We start from the raw sequence: 18830 nt of genomic DNA, 5'->3' as shown, positions 1-18830 counted from the left end.
TCAAGGCCCAGCTTTGTTCTTACATGTTCTCCAAGATTCAGTTTTCAGCCACCTACCCTAATGAACTCCACCTCGTTCCCTTTCCATAGCTACCTTTGGTGTAACCATCTATTCCCTTGATTTCAGTCACCATCTGCAGCTCTGACTTGTCTTGTACCTTCTTCTTTGACATCTCTCATGTGGATGCTATGCCCAGGCCTCTAACTCAGCACGTCCCATACACAACTCATCACCTTCTCCGCAAAACCTAAAACTACTATTTCTGGACTTTTTTGCCTCAGTAAATGGCACAGTCACCTTCCCCGATCATGAAAGCTCAACATGTAGGCTTCATTTTGTACATCCCTTTCTTTCACTTTTATAGAGAATGTTCAATTTTACCTTTGAAACATTCAAGGTGACCCCCTTTCCATTTCTCCTACAGAGCCTGGGTGACTTTCCTTATTTTCCTCTTGATCTATGGATTTCAAATCTATATTGCTTTTTTTCTGCCTCTAGTTTCTCCCCTTTGCAATTTGATTTCACTCACCTTTGCTAGAATAACTTTTCTAAAGCATGGATAGAATTATATTGTGTCTGCTCAAAAAAATTTTAAAGGTTTCATACAGAATTAAGTTCAAAATATCCAGAATAACTTTTTTAGTCTCCAAAATTGATCCTTTCCTTCTTTCTACTAATATCCTTATCTGTGCATTTTTCTATTCCAGATATGTCAGTCTAATCAATTACATTCTGAAATTCTTTCTCTTGAACACCAACCTTTCCCAAGCTCATCCATTCTGCCTTGGCTTTATAAACTTAATTCTCCAAAAAAGAATCTCTATATTCTTCTCCCACAGTATTGTGTGGATACTCCTCTTAGAGATATCTCTGTTATACTCTCACAGATATTAGACTGCTATACTGTTCCTAATAATTTTATTAGAATTAGATTCCTGTTTTAATTGGTGGTTTTGTTTTCAACTAGAAAGTGAACTATTAGATGACAGAAATGATCCCTTATTATTTTTTTATCTTGAATATCTAGTATATTTACAAGAATGTAGGAGACATGAAATATATATTTTTTTAATTGCTGAGTTAAATCTGATGGCCATTACCCAGATAGGCTAGGATATATTTGTAATGTATAAGTATTTATTCCTAAAATTTGAGCACATTATATTTATATGTGAAATAGAAGGAGTGTTAAAAACAATCTTGGCTCTACCCTGCTTCCTAATGTCAGTATTTTTAAAAAAGATTAGATTAAAGGAACAACAAAGGACATGTTACAAGAAGTCTTCCAACTTTCCAGGAAGAACTGGAAAGGCCATAGAGATTTCACAAATAATTTAAAGCAACCCTTAAAAAAAGTATGGGATTTCAAGACACGAAGAAACAAGAGCCACAGATATAGTCAAATAACTTCAGAAATCTTTCCCCACCCTCAAAAAAAAAAAAAAAAAAAAAAAAAAGGTGCCTTAATAAGTTACCAACACTGAGATCCTATAAGGTGCTTATGGCTGACACTTCCACACATTGAACCTATCAGTAAATTCATTCCTAGTCAACAAATGTTGCTAAAGCTTTAAAGAACAGATAAATTAAAATGTGTTTTACATGGGGAAGTTTTCCCCAGAGTTCCTCATTTTTATATAGGAAATCAATTTGCATCACTGATGATATCATTCAAATCAGACAACCCAAAGTTGTTAGGAGGCAATTTAGTTTTTTGCTGAAGCAATTTGATACTTGTTCTAATTTGTGATTTTCATTTTGTTTGTTAATGAAAAAAATTAATGAGCAACATTACTAGAAATATAACTCATCAAAGCCTCAGTGTTATTAAAGACATTTGCCATATACTGTACATCGTGATCAAAGTGCAGTGAGTGCCTGGACCTCTGCCTTGGAGGAGCTATCAATTGAACAGCATGGGCAAGAGCTCAGGACTCAGATGCCATTACACCTACCTTTGCACTGATTTGTGTTTTTGTCCAGAATTGCCTTTGTGGATACAATTTTTCCATATCTGAAAGAGAGGAGGAAAAAAATCCATGTTATTGTAGCCCAACGAAGACACTTAAAACACCTTAATGAACATGGATGTACACACAATTGAGCAGGAATAAACCACGAAAATAAGTTCTGAACTCCCATTTCACACCTGGATGATCTCTTTTCAACGGTTCTTCTCTATAACTCGAGAATGTGCTTTCCTTATGTAATACTGGGTTGAGCCTTCAAAAATAAACCTGTCAGACTATCATAAGTGTTGGAAAGGGGATTGCATGTGATTGTGATCAAAGTAAATCACACTCTGTGGCTTTGTGGAAAAAAGCACAGACCTCAGTGCCAGGCTGAACAGGGCTTGCATCCAGCTTTGGCACTTACCTAGTGTTATAACCCTGGAGCAGTTTAACGTAACTTCTCCAAGTCAGTTTTTTTTTTAGCTGTAAAAATGAGAATTGTAATAATCACCTTTCAGGATTTGGGAATGGGTTAAATTGAAATGCTGACATTTCCTATCAGTGCGCCTAGGATAAACAGAAATATATTTATTTATTTTGCTATAATGATATATATTATACTTTAAGTTATTTGAAGATAAGGACTGAGTTTTATATTCTCAATGCCTGCCACCCAAGGTAACAGAAGTTCAATGAATGCTTGCTGTAAATAAATAAATGATACAAGTTATCCAATGGTAGTTCATCTATAACAAAGTTTCTACCATGAATATCTATATACATCATAAATATATTCGTTATTTTATCATCTCTTGCAGAAAACATAGTTTAGGTTTTTATTTTTTTTAAGATGGGTAATATGGGGAAAAACAATCTCTTGGAGCCCGTTTCCTGAGTTTAAATGGTGAGACTTAAGATGATTTCTAAAACCCTGCTCTTCAGGATTCTACAAAGGATGCTCTAAATCAACATAACAACCTGGAGAAATTATAATGAAAACTTAAGTGTCAAGTGTATGAACGACTCACATTATATTCAAGATTTCAGCCATTGTCACAAAATATTTGACAAGTTTTCTTTTAATTCTGTGTTCCTAAGTGTAAAATATATGACAAATATTAAACATCCCATGTATTAATGAACGAAGCTCCCTATCACCAATGTTTCTTTTACATTTACAATCACCTTTTCTTAAATTTGGTACAGTGCTTAACTGTCACATCATGCTTTCTCTAAAATAGAGAAGCTACATATATCAAATCTTCTAATTCAATCAACCTTCATTTCTTTGGGAATCTAGATATTATACTCCATGGCAATACAGAGTAGTAGTTAAAAGAATATACTATGACAACTAACTGTTATGGCTCAAATCTCAGTTCAGCCCTGGTATATTTGGTTGGCTAAATCTTATGTGGTCTTTGCACAATTTTGTCTTCTATAATAATATAAATCTATTTATTTAAATATTAATTTAGATTATTTGCTTAAATTCATATACATCAATTTATAAAAATACACAATGATGATAACAGTCTCTACTTTATAGGGGTATTGTGAGGATTAAATAGGGTTTATCCAAATTGCTGATAACTTGGCTGGCATAAAACAATTGCTCATTAAATATTAGCTCTTCCTGAAATTACTCTCTTCCTGTTATCAGCTATATAAAAAAAGTGTCCAGTCTTTGGCATTCTCTAAAGTAGATAAAAAGTGAAAAGGAGTAATAAAGTTATCATCCCAAATGACAGCTTACAACATTACTACTTAGACTGTCAAAATCTTCTACTAAGGAATTTGGCAGGTAAAGTTATTTGTTAAAAATGAATTTATATTTATGGTTTATATTGTTACTTTTAATGTTAAAAGATTTCATTAACTATGTCCTCACTGTACTTAATCACACAAATACCAATAGGTTCAAAGCTTTTATTGGTTGGTTCAGTACTACTAAAATGTCTACCACCTCATGCCTATTATCATCCTAGCCCGCTCCCTCCAAAATTCCTCACTCCCCACCTTTTCCGCTCCCCAAACAAATGCATATAGCCTCTCTTTCAAGTTCTATTTTATCCCAAGAGTTTCTCTTTTAGGATAATAACAAGTAAAACAATATCATATTTGAACAGTCTTTTCAGATGACAATAGTTCAAGGTACCTATCACCCCACCCATTAACTACAGTAATGTTTGCTAAATTTTGGCTACTCAGGCAAGTAAACATTTACAACATTATACATTTCTTACAGTAGAAAAGAAACGGTAGAGAAAGGGAACATTTGCTGAAACTTTTTTTTCCCACACAAAGCACATTAAAACAGTATGAGAGAAGTAAAAATCAGAGGAAGAAAAATAATTTAGAACATTTATAATCATCTCACATCAGACACACACTCTGAAGACAAAAAAAAATCCTTCTTAATTGGTTGCTAAAGCTATTCTTGAATTTTTTATATAAGTACCTTCTAAATTAAAATTTAGCTGTCTTTTAAAAAGGAAATTAAAAATTACTATATCTCATAGTGAATTACATCTCACAATGAAATTTTTAACCTATGCTGTGTGCATATTGTCCTATTATATCAATATTACAAGCATGTCTTTTTCTTTATTAACTGTAGTATAAGTAAAAAAAGGCTATCTTTTTTTTAAAGTGAAAAAAATGAAATGCTTTCTTATGGAAAACATTGATAAATATTTAAGTAAATGACATTCTTCTTAAAAAAAAATTATTTCCCAGAAAGTATTACAATACCATTATAAATAAAAAAAAAAATCAAACACACACATACACACATACACACGTGTGTCAAAAAGTAACTTGTACTATTTCTTGATTTCCCTATTCCTAAGTACACTCTAGACAAGACTTTCGAATGGTACAGAATCACAAAACACACACACACACACACACACACACACACACACACACACACACACACACCTTAGAGTACTTGACTCAACCTCTGCCCTGACCAAAGGTGTAGGCATTTCATTCCTTGGCTCAGTTACAACATTCTGCATTAACAATTATTTTGCAAAGCTAGAATATGCCTTAAACAACAAAAGAAGGTATTTAATGGGCCATTGGTTCCAATTCATGTCTAAACTCATGACAACAAACAGGTACTTTATGCATGACTGGTGCTGTATTCTCCATGCTCTGCAAAGTCAACAACTGATGTAGGTAAATAAAGTTTAAACTTTATTTTTTTAATTACCCAAAACCACAATAAACCCAAACCCACCAATATAACATACCTCTGAAGGGTTATATTAATCTATCTTCCTGATATTTTATCAAAATATACTAGTAGACTAGAGTGAAAACTACTATACAGATTAAAGGTACATTTTTACACACTTCGAAGGAAAAAATATATATTTCAGAGGTAAAAGATATTGCTAAACTTCAATTATTTCACTTATTTACTCTTCTCCTTGTTAGGATTTAGATCAAGACCTTAAGTGTTTATAAAGTTTTCCTATATGCCACCCACAAACAGAAAGCAAAATCTGATATTAAAGAAAAGTATGTGACCAAATTACTGATTGATGCCTGGAAATAGACACCTGAGCCCTGTGCCTCCTGGCTCCAGAAGCGTTCAGACAAATCTGATTCACTTTTTTATGCTTTCATTTCCTACAGCTAGAGGAGGTAAAATATCATCCACAGTCAGCTTCCTTGGGGGTTTCAACTTCTTGGGGGAAACAAATAAATGAAGTGAACATATTTTATACCATAATTCTTTCCATATGGGCATTTCGTACCTTCTGTAGCCAATGTAAGAAGCATCTAATACAGAATTGCTAGGACACTTTTCAACATAAAAATATGCAACTACATATCATATCCACTTATTCACCAGCTATCCTAAATATCCACACAGTCTGCAAATATGACCAAGTTCTAAATAACATTTTATTTATATTTTAAGAGTACACTGTAAAATAGTAGCCAATCTATAATAACTACCCACTTATATTTTGAGTTTTCATAACCAAGTTTTATAAATCCATGTATTGTCTACCAACCCTTTAAGATACTTTTCCCCTAGCTTGTTAACGCAAGTTTTACCTTACACCTTTAAAGAAAAAAAGTTCATTTTTTTCTGGCATTTATTCTTATACAGCATCTGAGTCAAACTATATTTGTTGATACACATGCTTATTCCACATACAAGCCTAATTTAAACTAACGGCATCTTTTATTTTCCAAAGTTAAAGAGAAAATAGGGCTCTTATGGGCCTACTCTTCATGAATTATGAAGACATCAAATTGATGGGATCTTTCTATACAGAATTTATTTTTAAATCCTTTTGCTGAGTCACTCACTGTGTATATTAATTCAAAAAATACAGGCAGAGACTGAAAGTTGAGTCTCCGCAGTCAATTAACTCCCAACTAACTCATTACTCACATGTCTTTTATACTGATACCAGACTAGAAAAAGGTATTATATTTATTTAACGGATGAAATATTTTTCTTTTAGAAAATGTGGTTGTTCGCCTACTTCTAGATGGCTCATTCATTCTCTGGCATTTGGGGATGCTAATGTGACGGCCGAATAAAATGTCTCTTCTAGGTACGCTGAGCCTGAGAACTGCCAGTGTGTGATGGTAGCACTTATGACTTCCAGCTGCCCTTCTCTTTCTAAATAATATATGTCCTTCAAGGGTAAACTGCATGTTCTGACTTCCACGTCCACCAGCTATTGTGCTCACAGCCTGAATAAAATTGCATAGTATTGATTTCTCAGGGGTCTATATAATGTTTTATGCTTTTCTGATTATCCTCGAAATATCCAGTATAGAGTTTGATGCATAGTAAACCTCTATAAAACTCTGTTTATTTTAAGTTATTTTTATGGACTGGAAAACTTCTGCAGTTCAGAAATACCTAATTATTTGACTACATTTGTATGCATTTATATACATATATGTATATATATTCATATATGTGTATATATATACTATTAATTAAGCACCTGCTATGTGCTAGTCACTACACAGAGAACATTAGATATCTTATTCCAAATTCTCACAACTACCTAGTAAGTTGATACTATCATTCTTGTTTTTAAGATGAAAAGTTAGTTAGATTTACTAAGTTACCTGCCCAAGTTGGCACAGCTATTGAGTTATAGTGCCTATGTTTAAACTCAGGTGCATTTGCTTACAAAATCTATAGCCTTTCCTTGATATCACACTGTCCTTAATGCGTAACAAACCAGCTTGGATCAAAGCCAGTCCCCTGGCTAGTCATGGGGCCACAAAAACATCTGTAAGTCTTTTGCAGACGTCGGACATCATTAGTTCTCTAAAAGGTAGGAAAATGACCACCATTCATTGAAAATAATGTAGCCAGACATTTATTACTGACTGTTAGAACTCGCTTCCAAAAAAACTCATTCCTTAAAGAAGCTTATGACTTCACAACATTTAGCACATTCCAGTACATCTGTGAATCTAACATCAACTGCATGCATAATGGAAAACATAGCTTCACAGCAGAATTTACATTTGCTGTTTGGAGAAGACATCAAAACTTAGATTCTGAAAATCCTAACGTGATTGATTGCCTCCATAGTAGAAACAGAAAACTGCATCAAATGCCCAGCACATGTGATCATTTGGAGGGACCTATTTCAGGAGCAGTGGAATTCCGCTGTTTAGAGAACACTCTTAGTTTTCATTTTACCCACCCCCACCCCCACCCCAGTACCAAAGCCCATAATCAGGTCCTCAAAAAAGTCTCATGATGTTGCTATTAACGTAGTAGTTTCCAATCCTGATATGGACCACTTAGTTTCTTCATTTCAATTTCCTCCCAAATTTTCTTTGTTGCTACCCTCATCCTCCTCATCCCAGATCAACTGACATTTCTGCCTTTCTCAAGCAGCTCATTTCAGTGCTGCTTATGATCCAACAGGGCAATGATCCTATCTCTATTAGATCTCTATTAAAGATTATATTGTGTCATCAATTGTATTAATAATAAAAATGTAATATTTTATCAAAACTGTATTGTAATATATTTTACCTTTTTAAATCCTACTATTGAGGATGAGTTCTTAAAGGGTAAGGCATAGATCTTATTTATTTTATATCCCTGGCCTTACACATAGGGCTCACTCAATGAATGTTTGTTGGAAAAATGAAGAAATGAGTGAATATAGTATATCACACCTCTCACCAGACAAGATAATCGGGATGGCAATAAGAGTCAAGTACATCTAAGCTCAGATATATCTCCCACTTTGCAACACGGTAAAGTGCCTATCCTCCTGATAATGATACATCCCTTTCGATGTCTTACATTGAGCACATTCATTCATTTCATTTAAAAGAGAATGAGCTTTAAAACCACTCAAGAGCAAAACTAAGAAATAGTTTTAAAATCTTTATTGTAAATTTTTTAATCCATTATATTATCTTAAATCTAAAAAGATGTTAAAGGAAAAATATACTGGCATAAAATACTAAAAAGAGAATTTTCCTACACAGCAGCTGTTCCAAGCTTTTTAATGAATACTCAGTTTTTACTATTGGTATGTGGAAGTGCCTAATGCAATGAACTAAATGGCTTATTTCCCAGAGAGATTTGTATATAAAAGAATGATAGTTTTGAGCTGTCTATGGAATCTTTTTGAGCTTCATAACATTTAAAAACACATTTCTGTAATTAAATAATACAAGAATACCACTGCTTCATTTAAAAGAATTTGAAATCACAATGGGAAAATCAGAAAGAGTAAAAAGATGTATAACATAGAAAAGTAGTCCAATGAAGGTAATTTTCAGTTTTCAAAAGCTCACACATACAAAAAGCAGAAAAGATAAAAATCAAGGCCAATTTTCATTTAAATTAATCTTCTTAATTCCAAAAATATATAAGACAAAGTACCCGAATAGATAAGAACACAGCCATTTTTGTCAGCACATTGATCTCTTTGCATTAAATTTTGAGAAACATGTTGGATAAAACTGCTCTGTCACCCTAAAAGATTCAGTCCTTACATAGCAGGATGCCCACTGGCCAATGGATATTCAAATGATTCATGCTAATATAAATCAGTGGTGCAGTCCAAGTACCTTTGTGCAGATATTTGTTTTATAAATTCTGTATTATCCATGATGCTTTTACAATTATATGTAATATATATATATGTGTGTGTGTGTGTGTGTGTGTGTGTGTATAAATAGATGGATAGATAGATATAGATATAGATAAAGATAAAGATATAGATAGATAGATATCACACTAAGTAACTGAGAAGACAATAAAAGATTGCATTTTAAGCATTCTAGCTCAATAATAATCTTATAATAGATAGTCAAAAACTGGAGTTGTTGGGTTGATGCTCAATCTTTCAATTACCTAATGGTCAGAAAATTCAGGTTGATGTTATAAATAAATTCTGAAAAACATAATTAAGAATGTGAGTACATTGCAAAATTCATGCAATGCGGTCTCAACTTAATTATCAGTGACTTCTGGTTCATTTGCCTTCACCCATTCAACTATGACTGCAGGTGTACACAGATACACGCACCCACATCCCTGAGTACATTTCTTTCATTCCACTGGGAAAAATGTTTTGCATGACAAAGAACACACCTATCACACTTTTCCAGTCTGTACCATTTGGGAAAGTCATGGGCTAAAGGAAAAATGCAAGAAAAATTCATGCTCCCCACGTGCAAGGAAGATTACCATGTCTTCTTATGAATTCTTTTTACCTAATACAATCTTATCTAATAAGACTTGAATATAAGGTCTTTAAGTTCCACTACAAGGCCCATTATGATGCTCTCAGTATAACGTAATATCTATACTATCACAACTGTCTCATTTTCATACTTTCTTGAAATACCTGACTATGAATCTTGTGTTTAAGCACAGATGATGTCCCATAATACTTAAGGAGACACTCCATGGTTTATATAAATTTATGGTGCAAAGAATATGTACACCTAGTGGAAACACAATAAACATTTGATGATGTGGTAATGTTCCTCCAGGAAAGATAAAACCAGCTATTCATAACTGTGGTGCAAATAAGAAATGAAGAATAAACGTTAATCATGTCCTGTGATTAATTATTCTTCTTATTTTATGCATTTACTTATACCTTAAGAGTTCATTACAGACACTATTCACACCAAAATTAACTCTACATTATCATTATATCATATGTATAATATACTCAACTGGGTTGCAATTCATCTTAGTTAAAAAAAAAATCTAAGAACACTTTATATAACATATTTATACTATATCTGCCAAGGTGGGCAGTAAGCACAGTTTCTCTTTCTAGTCTCTATTCTCACCACTCTCCAATGCAAACCCTGAAATCCAATCAAAATTGATTACTGGGAGTTTCTAGAATGTTCCCTGCTAGAATGCGATTCCATCAGCCCAAAATTTTCTTTCTTTCTTTCCTCCTGCCTCTGTACTCACAGTTTCCTTTGCCTCATATCAGTTTGTCTCCTCCAGGAAGATTTCACACATCATCTTATTTAAGCTGAATTAAGAGCATCTCCTCTCTTAAGGTGCCTACTGTTACCTCCATCATAGTACCCTCACCACTATGCGGTAAGCAGAGATTTATTTCTGACAGTTACTTGAGAACAGACCTGCCTTCCTTCTTTGTGTCATGCAGATATTACACAGAAGACAGCAGAGAATAGGTGTTCAATAAAAGTTGTTGAAAGACAACAATGAGGATGTTAATTCCTCTGTAAATAATTAGCTTAAAAGGAAACTTAAACTTGAAACTTTTTTTCTTAGACCCACAACAGATAAAATTACTAGAGAAGCTGTTTCTTTTTCCTTGTATTAAAACAGTGTATAAGGATGTTCATCAAGAGTCTAAAACTAGAAGCAACCCAATGATCAACAATAATAAAATGGATGAATATATTGGGTTTATTCAAATACTATACACACTGGGAATTCACCTACAGATAAGATGTAACAGCAGTAAATTTTGTTCAGGAGGTAGCCTCTGTTTACTTGTCTTAAAGTTAACCATTGGTAAACCAAAGTAAAAGTTGATATGTTTAAATGATTTGTTCATATGCCATGGGAACATAATTCTTTACACTTTCCTTTATATTAAAACATAATGAAAAGCCACATTTCATGCCCATAAAATTAAATTTCTTTTAACAGCCTTCAGCCCACTCCTCACCTGGGAGCTGACATTTTAATAAGTAGATTATTTTTTTTCCATTATAGAGAGAATATATCTCATAAAATCAGATTTGGAAAATATAGAAAAAATTAGAAAAAATTATTTATACTCTTACTATACAAACACTTGTTATATTGGTTAATTTCTTTTTTTGAAATACTATTTTTCTTGTTTATGTTTTCACATGATCATACTACTAACATAATTTTGCATCTAGCACTAACATTTTTAAGGCCTTTCTACACTTTTTAAGTATAAGCAATACAAAAATCAATGTACCTACATAAAAGTTCTTTCAGTACTATTAGAAAATGTTAACTCTATAAGCCACACACATAAACAAGCTGGTATAAAAAATCTAGTGATCATCATTGGGTGGTTTATAATTTACACACTTACAATGGAATATTTATTATTAATTAATTAACTAATTACCTTATTTTTTGTGAATAGTTACCAATACCAAAGAATGTCCTCAGAAAGTTTTATTTACTGCACTTCTACTGCCTTTTTGTTTGTTTGTTTGTTTATAATACATCATCAACCCAGAGTATGTCAGCATATGAAGAAACTTCAAAAGGAGAAAGGTGTAGGTGGCTGACACCTATCAACATATATATCTACTGGCCATTTTAGAATTAGTATCACTACAATTATCATTTGAGGTAACATTTAATGCTTCCTCCTGAACATGACATGTTTCTTAAATAATAATATTAGAAAGCATGAGATCTTTGTGTTTCTGAGTGTCTTTGTGTAATGTGTGCTTACATAAAGGACTCTTCCTATACAGCCTTTACAGTAGGGTCACTAAGAGAAAAAAAATCGACTTTTGCTTGAGAAATAACTAATATTTTTATTTAAAGTTGCCAACACACTGATTTGAATTTCCTATTATAGGACAGCTGAGTATTTTAAAGTATTTACTATCAAATTCCATTTTAAAAATAAACAAACATTTAAAAAATTTAAATATGCATCATTTTTCCATATTGTTTTCTATGTTGTACTTAAAAGGTAAAAGTTTAGAGTTAGTCATAAACTTTTTTAAAACTTTAATTTGTTTGTATCCAAACCCTGTTTTGCTTTTTTGTGTTATAATTTACTGTAATTCAGAATATTGAATTTATTAGAATTCTAATTAAAATATGCTTATTTCCTTACTTTAATTATATATTGAATTATATAATGATTTTATATAATAAATGCTTATTACTTTAAAATATATTTTATTTATATAAATATATTAGTATTTCTATAAGATGAATATTAAATATGTGAAATGTTATTTATAACATATGTAAAAGCTGTAAAAAAATTTTATAGGAACACACATCACAGAGCTTAAGAAATAAATTTTTGATCGTAATTCTGAAATATCTTGCTTGTCTCTCTCCAACTGCATTTCCTACACTTCCCTTCATAGAAAACCACCACTCCACATTCAGTAATAAAATATCCCTTGCTTTTTTCTATTATTTTATCATGCATTTATGATATATACTGTTTAGTTTTGCTCATATTAGAACTTTACTTAAATGAATCATAGTTTACATATTTTACTTATTTTCACTTTAAATTTTAAATCACGAATACAACCATATTAGTGCAAGGAGCTGTGATTCTTTCATTTTCACTGGGTTACAGTGTTCCTTTGAACAAATTACTTATAATTGGTTTATCAGAGTTCTTGTCTATTTTCACTTAGGTTTATCCACACATATCCCTTTATTTTTGCCATGATAAACATTGCTATTGCTAATCTTTTCATATCAATTTATCAATATAAATGTGCAAGAGTTTTACTAGGCTATATGATCAGGATGGGGATATCTGAAGTATACAGAAAACACGTTTCCCAAACTGGTAGATCGCCAGCAGAATAGTCACTCCTCCTCGATCTTCCCAGTGTTTAATGTGGCAGACTTTTTAAACATTTTCCAAACTACTGAGTTTAAAATATCATCATTCTCTGTGAGTAAGATGTTTCAGTTTTACGGATTACTAAACATTGCTTTAATAAAACTGGATGGACAAATCTAAATTAGGCAAAGTTTTTAGGCATGCCTTCCTGCTCAACAAGGAATCAATCAACATACTGGAACTCTATGGAGTTATGAACTAGTTCCAAAATATGATCTCATTTTTTTTAAAAGAAGTAAATGTAATGTTATGTCTCACTATGTCTCTATCATTTACCATGCTTTGAAGCTGAATCTTGAATGTGTGTGTGTGTGTGTGTGTGTGTGTGTGTCTGTCTGTCTGTCTTTGAATACAATACAGGCAAGGATAGCAACTGAAAATGACTAAAGGGCACTCATATTTCCAAATACTTGGTTCTTAGAATGTTCTGACTCTAGATTATTTTGGTCAATTAGAGGCAATTTACATTAGGTCTGGAGAAGACTCTTCTAGCTTAGAAAACTGACTCCATACAAAATAAACTAGTTAAGAGAGTATTCAAATAATTCAAATAATAAGTATTTGACAGGCAAAATAGAAATATATTTTCTAGTGTTACCATAGAGACAGAATTAGGAACTAAATTAAATGTTCCTCTTAATTCGTTTCTCAAATATTACAAAAGATAGTCTACTACTTTATACACTAAAAGCACCCAAACCCAAATTCTACAAACTTCCATTATTCCACTAAATATTCAGGATCAGCCATGTAACTAACTCCAGGTTAGGCAAAGGCTACACAATGTATTCCAAATGTAATGGCCAAATAAAAAGCTAAGGCTTTCTGGAGGTGACATATGGATATTGTGTGCAGTTTTCTAAACAAGCTTAAATTCTACCAAGCCACAAGCCTGCTGGGGGATCTGCCACCACAAAAGTGAGGAGACATGCCGACCTTCTGGTTATCTTTTTTTCTTTTAAAGGATGGAAGATTTCAAGAACATAAACTATGCAGCGTGTAGAGACTCTTAAGTTCATTTTAAACCTACAAAATCAACATAAGTAACCCAATTTATTGGATCTCTTATTATCCTGAAATTATTTCTGCTGATACACACACACACACACACACACACATATGCACACATATATGTATACATATAATGTGTATATATACACATATAATACCGAAATATATATAAACATATTTCAGTTTTATACACATAGAAGACCACATTAATGTAGAGAAATAAAATAGCTGAAGGTATAAAAGATGAGCTCTGGCTAAAAGGCAAAGAGATTAAGCATTATCTGCTCTTCTACTCTGATAAAATCCTACCAGGCCCTATGTTCTTTAAGTTAATAGTATCATACCCCTACGTATGTCAGAGCCTTATTCTTCTATCTGAGATTCTTCTTCAAAAAATGTTACATGTTTAATTCTTATATTTATGACCTTGCTATTCAAAGTGCAGTCTTTGGAGCAATAGCAGACATTGCATTGTATGACAGAATTTAAGCAAAAGGCACTTTCGTCTCATCTGGGGAATTCTGAAAATATGCAAGGAAAAGAAAAGCCTGTGTTAGAGAATGTGAGAGCTATTCAGTAATTTAATTACATGTTTTCACGTGGCCTAAAATGTCCCATAGCCTTTGGTCAAATAATTTTAGAGTAATCTAGTTGAAATGGGATCTGTCTTATCAAGTCTAAATCATTGCCAGTCTTATGTAAATAAAGACTTAGAGATACAGAGCCAAATTTTGCTGGCACCCTGTATCAGTATTAGTAAATACAATGGTAATAAGACAATTAAGCAAACATTCCAACTGCATAGTTAAAATTACAGTGCAACTATTACCTAAATCAAAGATTAAGGAAAAAAAATAAGGTCAACCATGTCTGTACATAAACAATGCTTAATTTGGTATTGCGTTGAGCACCATGTGTATGTGCCTTGTGTCTAACAGGCTGTTTAGCCTTCTGCTTTCTTAAGTAGGTTTTACTGTTAAATTATATCTAGAATTAACCAACATGCCAGTACACCATGATATTAATCTCCCAAGTATTCAATCACTTAACAATACCATCATTATTCTGGAGAACTCTGCTTGTTCACTGTTTGTTCATGGTTTCAGATGTTTCATTAAGAGCAATTTTATTTCAAAAGAATTCAAAAGCTGTGCATGTGCGAATGCGTGATCTAAAAAAAAAAAATTTAAAAAGTCTTAAGTATTTAATTTTCCAAAAGGAGGCCAAAATCATCATCATCATCATAATCAATCACTAGGTCTGCGAATTCAAAATGATTTTTTTTTTTTTTAATTAAAGCATTCTAGAGGGTTCGTGGACAGGGCACTTAAAAGGAGAATGTGAAGTGCAGGAGGCTGAATTCTGCTTTTCAGAGAGAAATCACCAGCTTCCAGGTATGCGTTTTATCAGTTGCCGTAATTCAGCTGCGGCTGCAATACCGCTGTAGTCCCGTCCTCTCACATATCTATAGTCCTTAATTGGCATTGGTGTGCAGAAATGAGCATAATCACTGGATCAGAAACGGCCTTCTCTTCAGACTACTGGTTTTTATATTTCATTAAAAGTGTTTCTCAAGAGGCGTTCATATTGAATTCTGACTTCCAGAATGACCACAAAGGAACAGTTACAGGCAGTGAGTAAGGTCCTGTGGTGGAGTCACGCTGATTCTTGAATTATATCCAAAAGTCGTGAGCCCAGTCTTTCCAGGACCTGCTGCTTACACAGCTGTTTAGATGGCCCAGGGCAAACAAAAATGACCAAACCTTTTCCTCCTAGTCAATTCTACCATAATATGCCCACACCCAAATTAGGATGAAATTAAAGAAACAAATAACAAAGCAAATAGGGAATGTACCCTTCAAGTGATTTCAGAATCTGCATGGTTAAAAGAATACTCAGGGAAATATAACTTTAAAAAGTCAATAATATGATCTAGTTACTTTGAAAAAAATAATCTTCTGAATAGCAAAGACTTCTGTCTTTGAAAGCACCTTTTTCAGGACTTTACATAAAGTATTCTAATTAAAGAGAATTTTCACCAAAACCTGAACCTATAAATATAAAGTGTATGTTTCTGAAAGGCCTTCAGGCTCAGGTGGCTCACTAGAAATGCAGGAAAAAATGTTTCAAAGGAAATACACATTCCCCTGTATTTTGCTCCCAAATCAAAAAACCTTTTAAAAAGATAAATGGAGACCACCCAACAGGCCAGAGATAATAGAAGCCATTTCTCTGGAGGAACATATTAATTATTTATTATTAATTATTTAAGTGCTATAGTATTCCCAGCTCTAAATATACACTTGCATGTTAGAAACAGTAAAATCTATTGTCTAACTACTAATGCTCAAACATTATACCAAGAAGCTGTCACGGTTATCACCGATAAATCCATTTGTTTACATTTATGTCTTTTATTCACATGACTTCTATTGTGGTTTTCCAAAAAGTAGGAAAAAGAAACTGCCAGATTTACATTTTCCACTCACTATCTTCAAAATGGTTTGTGCCACCTTCATCATTCTTTTAGAGAAATGAGATCGAGCTAGATAGGTAAATGAAGGTGTTTATCATTGTCGTGTTTATTATTTGCTATTCATTTATGTGTCATATAACTATATATCTGGCTTTTCCTATATTCCAATCATTGTAATGAGAATACAGAGATGAATCAGTCATGAGTTCTGTCCCCAGAGTGCTCACCAGCTAAAGTAGGATCACAATTCTGAAAATAAACGAGTGTTTGTTATACCAAGAGGCTATGATTGAAGTATAAAGAACGACACATCATTAGGGAAAAAGGGCAAGCATGGATACATCTAGGCTGGGAGCTAGGGATAGAGCGGGTGTCAACAGAGAAAGTCAAGTATCATAGGCTTCCTAGAGGAAGCGAACTTGAGCTGAATCTCAGAGAAGTGCTTCCCCCCCCCACCCCCACCCATGAGCAATGTTTAACTCGTGACATTCACCGACAGCCTTGTGGACCTTAGTAGTTATAGAGAGCTCAATCCATCAGCCAAACGATTCTTTGGTGTCTGTTAAGTGCAGCGAGTGCCATAGAAGTTTGTTTTGTTTTGTTTTGTTTTTTGTTGTTGTTGTTGTTGTTGTTGTTTTTTCCAAAGAGAGGTTTCAAGACAAGAAGACAAGGTCCTGGCTTTAAACTACTTCTTTCTCACTGAGAGTAACCATGGCTTGAATGACTCATCTGAAAGCCTACTCAGGCTGATAATCTGGTCCCTGCTTCAAACTCAAATTTGATATTTTAAAGGAGAGGCTAGGAGTGCTGGGAAGCAGAAGGAGAGCAACTTTCAGAGTACTGACTTACCAAATAGTTCTTTTGACAATCTTAAATGAAAACAAACACTCCGCAGGTGGCCATTCCCCTACCTTAGAAGGGAGCTTAGAAACCATCCATTGTTTTTCATGCGCACCTCCTGTCTCCCATCTTCACTGGCTGCAACCACAGACTTTCCTGGTTTTCTTCATCTTATATTTCTTTGTAGATTAGAAACCCTTAGAGCCACAGGTAGTGGTCAGTCTGACTTTCCACCAAATTGTGGTCCATTTTCTCACAAGTTATTTAAGGGTTGCAGGTATCCAAGAAGCAAAAAGATCACTACAGATCTTAAAGGACTCAAAGGCCTTAATTATGCCTTTCTCTGAGCTTCTCCACCTTTCCAGATTAAGTCAAATACCTTTAACACATACTCCCATAATATCCTGAACTTTTCTTTCATAGCTTGCAATAGTTTCATGTCCACCTCCCTTCGTTAGACTGGAAGGTTCAGGAGGCCTCATCACATCTCTGCGTTGCCTTTTGATATCTCAATGCCTAACACATCACCAGGCACTGGGCAGAAAATGTTTCATTGGTCAATGAAGGGACCTGGCTGGCAGGCAATTCAGAAGTATACGTTGATATGTGGGATGTAAGGTGGGGTGTCATCCAATCACCTATAATATATGTAAGGTGATGGGATACACTCTATTTTTTTTATTTTGCTTAGTTAAGTTTCATGAGATGGGTTAATGTAGTGTGTAAATAGAAGAACCTTTTGAGAAATGGGTTAGGAAGTAAAGGAGGGTGAAATACATAGTCTTCAATGCCAGCTGCTGAGGACTGTTAGGTGGTGAGGGCATCCACTACACACACAGAGCCCTGGACTGACACTGAGCGTTCTGGCTGCTGTCACCTGGAGGAGTGCCCCTCAGTGGATAGAGGGAATTTCTCCTTTCACGCTGTTTTTAACTACCCACAAATATGTAATCCTGGATTTTGACAAGTGGGCTTGTCATCTTTCTGTGACCAAAGGACCGCGAGAGAATCATGCTAACAGGACAGGTCACTGCTGGAAAAGGAGCAACAGTTTCTTCCTAGGCCCGGGAAGAAATGGAACTTGTCTATGGAGAATGGTTCAAGAACGACATGTGTGGCTCTGACTTTCAACATATTAACCCCAATTATCTCAAAAGATAGACTCATCCACATTCAAGTTTTATGTATGAAAGGCATTTCTCAGCAGTGCAGGGCTGCAGAGAAGTGGCATATTCATCATTTTTCTTTGCTCGTCTAAAGGTACATTGATATAGGTACATGTGCTCATTGGTTCTTTATCTCATCACCAATAAATACTTACACATGTGTGACTGTACCACATAGAAGCTCTGGAGACGCACATCACCTAAATATCACTCTGTCATGGAAGCCTTTCCCCTCCTTTCCAAATCCCTTTAAAATACACTC

The 18830-nt window shown here is 33.9% G+C and overlaps 1 protein-coding gene across 11 annotated transcripts in view; it reads right to left on the bottom strand.

Moving 5' to 3' along the window:
* Positions 1 to 18830, bottom strand: part of RBMS3 (RNA binding motif single stranded interacting protein 3) — a 1178968-nt gene that overhangs the window by 436193 nt on the left and 723945 nt on the right. For all 11 annotated transcript variants that reach the window (XM_036219807.1, XM_036219806.1, XM_036219804.1 and 8 more), the window contains one exon: positions 1956 to 2014. In XM_036219807.1, the coding sequence (XP_036075700.1) occupies positions 1956 to 2014 (59 nt within the window). The remainder of the gene's footprint in view (positions 1 to 1955; positions 2015 to 18830) is intronic.

This window comes from Rousettus aegyptiacus, unplaced genomic scaffold (genome assembly GCF_014176215.1).
Source record: "Rousettus aegyptiacus isolate mRouAeg1 unplaced genomic scaffold, mRouAeg1.p scaffold_m13_p_4, whole genome shotgun sequence".
NCBI classification, from domain to species: domain Eukaryota; kingdom Metazoa; phylum Chordata; class Mammalia; order Chiroptera; family Pteropodidae; genus Rousettus; species Rousettus aegyptiacus.
The sequence above is the reverse complement of the archived record's forward strand: the minus strand, read 5'-3'. Positions and strand labels throughout refer to the sequence as shown.